Raw genomic sequence first — 8,590 nt, 5'->3', positions numbered from 1 at the left:
GTTTTCTTTTCTCAAAACTAAACATGCCCAGTCATAGATTGGGTTTACTAAATTTTTCATCATTTTATTGTTTTCCTCTGGATTCTTTCCAATTTGTCCACATCTTTCCTGAAGTGTGGCACCCAGAACTGGACGCAGTACTCCAGCCGAGGTCTCACCCGTGCTGAGTAGAGAGAAAAAGTTACCTCCTGTGTCCTGTTAATATACCCCAGAAGAAGAATAGCTTTTTTTCACAATGGCATCACATAGTTGGCTCATATTCAAAATGAGATCCACTATAACCCCCAGATCCTTTTCAGCAGTACTATCACCTAGCCAGTTATTCCCCATTTTGTAGCTGTGCATTTGATTTTTGCTTCTTCAGTGTAGTACTTTGCACTTGTCTTTATTAAATTTAATCTTGTTCATTTCAGACAAACTCTCTAATTTGTCAAGATCATTTTGAATTCTAAGCCTGTCCTCCAAAGTACTGGCAACCCCTCCCAGTTTGGTGTCATCTGCAAATTCTATAAGCATACTCTCCACTCCATTATCCAAGTTATTCATTAAAATATTGAATAGTAATGGACCCAGAACTGACCCTTGTAGGACCCCATTAGCTATACCCCACCAGTTTGACAGCAAACCATTAATAACTACTGTTTGAATATGACAGGTTTCAGAGTAGCAGCCGTGTTAGTCTGTATCCGCAAAAAGAAGAACAGGAGTACTTGTGGCACCTTAGAGACTAACAAATTTATTAGAGCATAAGCTTTCGTGGACTACAGCCCACTTCATCCGAAGAAGTGGGCTGTAGTCCACGAAAGCTTATGCTCTAATACATTTGTTAGTCTCTAAGGTGCCACAAGTACTCCTGTTCTTCTTTTTGTTTGAATATGGTCTTTCAAGCAGTTGTGCGCCCACCTCACAGTAATTTAATCTAGACCACATTTCCCTAGTTTGCTCATGAGAATGTCATGTGGGACTGTGTCACAAGCCTTACTAAAATTAAGATATATCATGACTACTGCTCCCCCCCCAATCCACTAGGCTAGTAACCCTGTCACCGAAGGAAATTAGGTTGGTTTGGCATGATTTGTTCTTGATAAATCCATGCTGGCTATTCCTTATAACCCTGTTCAGGGCCGGCTCCAGGCACCAGCGCAGCAAACAGATGGTTGGGGCGGCCAATGGAAAGGGGCGGCACGTCCGGCTCTTCGGCGGCAATTCAGCGGCAGGTCCCTCAGTCCCTCTTGGAGGAAAGGACCTGGTGCCAAATTGCCGCTGAAGAATGAAGCGGCGGCGGTAGAGCTGCCGCTGATCGTGGCTTTTTCTTTTCTTTTCTTTCCGCCGCTTGGGGCGGCAAAAATGCTAGAGCCGGCCCTGACCCTATTGCCTTCTTGGTAATTACAATCTGATTGTTTAATAATTTGTTCCAGTATCTTTCCAAGTATCAAATTTAGGCTGACTGGTCTATAATTCCCTAGGGCCTTTTTGTTCCCCTTTCTAAAGGTATCATGTTTCCCTTCTCCAGTCCTCTGGGACCTCACCCTTCTTCCATGAGTTCTCAAAGAGAATCACTAATGGCTCCAAAATTCTTCAGCTAGTTCCTTAAGAGCCCTAGAATACATTTCATAAGGCCCTGCTGACTTGAATACATCCAACTTATCTAAATATTCTTTAACCTATTAGTGCCCTACTGTGGCTTGTTCCTTCCCCCTGGTTGTTAATATTAGTTGTGTTGAGTATCTGGTTTTGGAACATCTTATTCAAATGGCTAGCACACAACAGGGATAGCAAGGTGCTCCAGGTAAATATGATAGCTGAATGCTTCTAATATGATGATCAGAAGACAGGGGGTTAACTATGTTATTTAAGTGGTCATAATTAAACTTCAGAGTTAATATCCCGAAGGTACTATTAGGTCAACTTAGTCTGGCTACAGACTCAATAAAGCAATAATATTTCTATTATAAATGCTCACTTCTTACAATTCATGTCACCCTGTAAACTATCACCATATTTAGTCACGTGAATGTTATCCCATAAGGGGTGTGGGAAGAGTCCCTGGTGGAACCCTAACTATTCCTTTCCACTGAAGTGTTAACATTATGGGGAACTGTACAGGAACTGATCTAGAAGGATTGCTGTGGAGTGAGGCAAAAGCACTCCCCTGACTCCCTGTCCCTGGGGTGAGATACTGCTAATATGCCAACATACTCCTCTGCGATGATTAACCTCACTCTGCCTCAAGACAGCACTCCAGGGTAATTCATCTTTGGGGACAGACAATCACTTTCGTACAAATGTTTAGTCTAACCCCACATGGAATTTGAGCCTCATCAGATTCATAAAAGAACAAGAGAAGTCACTTTTGCTGAAGTTTTGAGCCCCTCTCACCTTCACAGGATTTGCCAGCAGCATGACTTGGGTGATGGCAGCAGGTGCCTGGATGGGGTTGAATGGAGAAAGTTCTGTACCCGAGGGTGGCTGCAACTTCACTTTCATGGACTGCAAATGTGAAACAAAAGGAACCCTCAGGTACCGTGACCTGCACTGGGGTAACAAAGGGTTTACGCACAGGCTTCTCCGCCCAAGCTGTGTACATGAGCAAGTGACACAAATAAGCCCGCTCTATACTGAGCATATAGTCATAGGCACATACCAAACTAAATCAACACGGAGATAATGCACTGGCCCGGAAAACCATGACAGCACCTTTCTAGCACAGGGGCTCCTTGGAAAGATTTTAATACAGATTCCCTAGCCTAGCCAATGCAGATAGGACATAACCAAGCTCCAAGCTGATTTTCAAACACTATAATCAGGCATCCAAAACTAGAGACGGGAAAAGATCAAAAGCTCACATTGAAACCTCTCCCAGAGCACAGGGGAAAATATTAGCCCCTGAAACTGTCTCATTTTGTCCCTTCCCCTTTCTAACATGACCAGGAGCTACTTCCATTGGGGCTCTATGTCTTTCAATCCCCTTCTATAAACTGGACCCTCCCACTTGCTTTGTGTCTGCATTTTAGAAGCCAGCTTTCCTATTCTGTTGAACGACACCCTCTGATGTTGGTGGAGGAGAGATTTCAGAACATGGGATCATTGCCCCAGTATGATCAGAAAAGACAAGAGGAAAAGCCTTGTTAGATCTTCTAGTTCAGGGGTGGGCAAACTTTTTGGCCCGAGGGCCACATTGGGTTTGCAAAACTGTATGGAGGGCCAGGTAGGGAAGGCTGTGCCTCCCCAAACAGCCTGGCCCCTGCCCCCTATTTCCCTCCCCGACTGCCCCCCTCAGAATCCCCGACCCATCCAATCCCCCTGCTCCTTGTCCCCTAACCACCCGCTCCTGGGACCCCCTACCCCTAACTGCCCCCCAGAACCCCACCCCCATCCAACCCCCCCTGCTCTCTGTCCCCTGACTGCCCCGCCCCCTATCCACACCCCTGCCCCCGACAGGCCTCACACGCTTATCCAACCCCCCCCCATTCCCTGTCCCCTGACCGCCTCTCCCAGAACCTCCGCCCCATCTAACCGCCCCCTCCTTCCCATCCCCGGGACCCTATGCCCCTTATCCAACCCTCCGTCCCCCTTACCATGCTGCTCAGAGCAGCATGTCTGGCCACCATGCCGCCCAGCTGGAGCCAGACATGCTGCAGCACTGCCCTGCAGGAGAGTGCGGTGTGGCACTCCAGAGTGCTGCCCACTCGGTGGTGTGGCTGCTGGGAAGGGGTGACAGCAGGGGAGGGACCGGGGACTAGCCTCCCGGGCCGGGAGCTCAGGGGCCAGGCAGGATGGTCCCGTGGGTCGGATGTGGCCCGTGGGCCATAGTTTGCCCACCTCTGCTCTAGTTCATTTCTTGGCCAGGACAGGATTATTCCCTATTGTGTATTTTCTGGTTGAATGTCCAGTTTAGTTTTAAATGTCCCTTTCAATGGAGTTTAAACCCACCATTTGGGAGTTTATTCCATTCGTTGATCACGTTGTCCGGAAGCTGAGGCTTTAACCCAATTACAGGGACATGGGTAGGTCCCAGCTACGCCACAACTGTTAGCCAAGTTTTCGCAGTGTCCCTGACGCTGCTATGGTTGTGTAGGCGAGGCCAGAATAGAACATTTTTCCAGGTGGTGTCAATAGGCCTTTTAAAGCTCAAACCCCTGAAGACTGAAGGATGAAGCTTAGCATGTGTGAACAGTCCTGCCACTGAGTTAACCCCAGCCCAGTGTGTTATTGGTGTAACATAAAGCTGAGCTGACCTTACCCTGCAGGGGAAACATGCTCTCTACCAGCAGTTTCTTTCGCTATATGTTATTCAGAATATAGAGAGACCATCTGTCCTCCCTTTTAGGGCTCTTTGGAAGCAGAAGGAGTAGAGGCCCAAGAAAAGCTCGCCCTGTAATGTCATGTCCGAGTCCCAGAGCTCACACCCATTGTTTCAAAGCAGAATCCCCATCTACCTTCAGGTCTGCGTGTCCCTACCTTTGGTACTGCAGCCTGCAGTACAATGTTCTTCACAGGAAGAGGTGCTGTGTTTAACATGGACACCACCACAACCAGCACGTCTGACCTCCCCGGTGGGCACTCCTTGGCAAAGTGTAAGAGGATCCTGAACCCGTTCTTGTCGTAGGCTGTCACAGGAAGAGCACGGCCTGGGGGTGGAGAGAAGGGGAAGAGAAACACAAGGCTACATCTGTAGTAGCATTATGCAATTCAACACTGGAATCTCACTCCCTGGCATTTCTCTCCATGGCAGGAGCTCCCTCAGAGAACCAACAAGCTTTCCCCGGTTTAGAACCCACTTCAGAAGCAAAATGTTTTGTGCTCTGAATGCAACAGAGCTGACAGAACAACCTACTTTATCCAAAGGCCAATTGCCTCCTCATCAGAACAGACACCCTGCGTGTCGGTCTCCTGCTTAGCCAGGGCTGGACTGGGCTTTGACACAGCCGGGTGGTTTTAGGTAAAACACAGTGGAGGTGTGTAAGGGCAGTAGCACAGGCAAGAAGCACAGTTGGGTGTGTGTCAAGATGACAGCGCTGCTACACTGTAGGGACCCTGGTTCAAAGCTAACCATGGTTTGCAGTGTGGTGTTTCAGAGCACTCCAGCGCTGTAAGTGGCAGCACAGTCTCAGAGGCAACTGTCAGCTCGATTGTACACGTGCGGCCGTGTACAGAGAACACAGGAAGGGGATTCCAAGGAGAAACAGTAGTTTCAAATTAAGGGACTTAAAGACCTCTTAATTCTCTTGCTGGTTGGAAGAAGATGGCCATAAAACCCTGGCCTGAGACCCTACAATCTTTTGCACATATTGTGCTGTGGGCAGGGCAGGTCCAAATGAAAGAAAGTCCATTCCATGCTTAACTGCCAACAGCCCCATCCTGGGGAACCCGAAAGCTACAACCAGAACTAGTTGCATAGCTTCCCTAAATGCAATCTGTGCTAAGGGCTGGATTCTCCTCTCGGTTCCATCCCTGCAACCCCATAGACATGCTTCAGTGTTGTCTGGGTGCTACAGAGAGAATTTGGCCCTGTACCGCTAACTGACAGTGTCTGAGAGTAGGAGTATTGGAACAGCGACAGTCCAGGGTTCAGAGCAGGCTGAAAAGGGTCTGAGAGACTTACTGGGTTTAATGGATTCCAATGGAACATGGACATTGGCCAAAGAAGCGTCAGGCCCTTTCAGGGGGCTGCCCTGCTGTTGGAATGAAGCTGGCTGGTAGAGAGGGCTTCCTGAACCAGCCGTGCAGCTGCTTGGAAAAGGAACAGTAGAGGCCACTGGAGCAGCAACTGGCAATCCTGTGGTGGATATTAAAGGGGCAGAGGTGACAGTGGCTGGCAAGGTAACCCCAGGGTGGAATACCGAGGGCGCTGATTTCACTTGGGCTGAAGTCCTAGGAGGGAGACAAAAACAGAAGTGGCAAATTAAGAACTATACTGGCTAGCAGAAGTGGCAGTGACAGCACTGAGCGTGAAGCAGGCTTTCACTCCATCTCCCGCACTACTAGAGACAATGGCAAATCACTAAGAATATAAGAATGGCCATACTGAGTCAGACCAGAGGTCCATCCAGCCCAGTATCGTGTCTGCCGACAGTGGCCAATGCCAGGTGCCCCAGAGGGAGTGAACCTAACAGGTAATGATCACATGATCTCTCTCAATCAAGTGATCTAGAGTGAAAGCAGTGGCCTGCAATCGTACCATGGTGTCATGACACTGTAAAGTTTTGTGTGCTGAGCGGGGTTGAGCTGGGCGAGTACTACACAGAAAACCACAATGTTTCAGGGAGTGATGGTGATTTGGGAGGTGTCACTCCTCTCCAAATCAGCAATGAGCCAGTGCCTCAGCATTGTGCTGGGACCCAATACTGCTGGAGGATGAGATGAAAACGAGGGTCCTGGTCATTTAAGGATCTCAGGGCACTTTTCACAAGAGTAGGCCCTGTTAGCCCCAGTGTTCTGGCCAACTTACCAATCTGCCGACCTAAACCATTGTGTAGCTGTGCAGTGCAAAGCAGCTGCTGTGCTTCACCACCAAGCTGGCTGCCTTTCAGTGGTGGGTCAGTGACCTTTGGTATAGTTTGTATATCAGTTTGTAAAGTGCTTTGAGATCCTTCAAGAGGAGAGATGCTAAATAAATGTAAGACCATCACTATCCAACAGTAAACTTCCATCAAACTAGAGCAAGAAACAGGACATCCTCATTGCAAACCTGATAGCTGTAGCAAGGGTAACTTTCAAACGGGAGAGAGGAAGCAAAATCCAGGACTATTACCCTTTGGCCTCTTCAAGAAGATGTCCCAGTGCATCCATATTATGCAAAGCATTGCCTCCCATGGCTGAACTGAGGTACCGGGGGGTAGCTGGCAGAGCCTTCGGCGGGCCCAGAGGGGCTGCTGGTCCAGCAGAGAACAAGAATGGGGCTGTATTAGGTGCAGGGATATTAGAAACAGTCTGAGAGGCTGTGAAAGTGGAAGGCAGAGGCGCTGATGTTCCACACACAGACTGTGACGTGTGATGATGAAGAAGTGGGTTCACTGCAGTATTGCAGGTGACAGTCACCAGGTTCGGACTAAAGAAGTCCAGGTCCATCTGGTCATTCTGCAACAGAGGGGACAGATGCATGTTATTAATTCCTGCCATGCCTTAGATACCACTATAACTCATTGAGATAAGCCTCACCCATTAGGACATGACGGGGAGGAAGCTAATGGCAAGCAGGAGAGTATGTTGCATCTGTTGGACTACATCCAATTTGTAGTTTACTTGACAGCATATGGTGCTGTGCTGGACTGGATACTACTAGTGGACAGGAGCTAGGTGGGGAGGCAGAAGTTGAGGTGGCCATGTTTATTATGGGCATTTGGATGGGGATTCCTAAGGGCAGTATCCTAACAGAGCAGAGAAACTTACAATAGCCTATTCCTGGGGGAATTCTGTGCCACTGCGCATGCGCAGAAATGATGTCCCCTGCAGATTAATTTGCTTCCATGCAGAAAAATGACTTTCTGACAGGGAAACAAAGGGAAGCCACAGGAGCGGTCATGCGACCTTCCCCAGCAGTATGTTTCGGGTGCCCAGGGCAGCCAGCAGAGAGGTAAATCACTTTGGGCAGGGGGCGGGGCTAGGGAAGACCCGGCTGGTGGCTCCTACCCTGCGCTGGGCACAGCTGCTAGTCCTGGCTGGGCTGGGGAGGACGGGACTTCCTCTTCCCCTGCACAGCATCCGGGGCCGTGTCAGACCCACCCCCATATTTCTCCCCCAGCTGTAGGAAGCTCTGCAAACTCCCCCTCCATCCCCTACCCCGTGCTTCCAGCATCCATCGCTCCTCAGCTGCAGGGGGGAGGGATCCCTGTACAGGGAGCTGCTCCCCCATCTGCCCAACCCCCGTGCATTCAGACCCTCTCATACCCTGACCCTCCTGCCGAGCCTCACCACCCCCTGCCCCTAGGACCTCCCTGATGAGCTCCACTCCCCCTGCACCTGGACCACCCCAACCCGGATCCCCACTCTACCGAACCCCAACCAGCTGCACCTGGACGCCCCCCCCCCCCCAGTCCCTCACACCCAGACCCCTCTGCCGAGCTCTATCCCCCCCACACCAAACCCCCACCCCGCTGAGCCCCAACCACCTTCACCTGGACCCCCCTGCAGAGTCCCATTACCATTGCACCCAGAATCACCAACAAGACCCTGTGCATCCAGATCCCCCCGGCACCCGGATCCCCCACTGAGCTGCCCACACCCAGATTGCCCCACACAGAATCCTCTCAAATCGCACCTGGATCCCCCCACACTAAGCCCTTCCACACTTGGATCCTGCCTTGCTGAGTCTCCCTGGTGCACCTGGCACCGAGGGACAGGGCCCTGGGGTGTTTCTGTGGCAGGCCCGGTCCTTGCGCTGTGTCAGGGTTGAGTGCAGCCTCACTGCTGAGTCCATGTCCCAGCGGTGGGGGGGGGAAGGGAAGCCGGAGCTGCACAGTGATCTCCCACCTCTGGGCAGCCAGTGGCCTGTGCTCCCCAATGTCACGCTGGAGCCTCCACATTTATTTGATAAATAACATTTGCAGAATTTTGCAGAATTTTAAAATATTGTATGCAGAATTTTTAT

At 50.2% G+C, this 8,590-nt stretch overlaps 1 protein-coding gene across 2 annotated transcripts in view; it reads right to left on the bottom strand.

Annotated features, from left to right (window-relative positions):
- GGA3 (golgi associated, gamma adaptin ear containing, ARF binding protein 3) overlaps window positions 1–8,590 on the bottom strand; it is a 33,769-nt gene that overhangs the window by 5,028 nt on the left and 20,151 nt on the right. For both annotated transcript variants that reach the window (XM_005297474.4, XM_065562764.1), the window contains 4 exons: window positions 6,755–7,080; window positions 5,606–5,874; window positions 4,462–4,631; window positions 2,380–2,490 (listed from right to left, as the gene is read on the bottom strand). In XM_005297474.4, coding sequence (XP_005297531.1) covers window positions 2,380–2,490; window positions 4,462–4,631; window positions 5,606–5,874; window positions 6,755–7,080 — 876 coding nt within the window. The remainder of the gene's footprint in view (window positions 1–2,379; window positions 2,491–4,461; window positions 4,632–5,605; window positions 5,875–6,754; window positions 7,081–8,590) is intronic.

This window comes from Chrysemys picta, chromosome 12, assembly GCF_011386835.1.
Source record: "Chrysemys picta bellii isolate R12L10 chromosome 12, ASM1138683v2, whole genome shotgun sequence".
NCBI classification, from domain to species: Eukaryota; Metazoa; Chordata; order Testudines; family Emydidae; genus Chrysemys; species Chrysemys picta.
The sequence above is the reverse complement of the archived record's forward strand: the minus strand, read 5'-3'. Positions and strand labels throughout refer to the sequence as shown.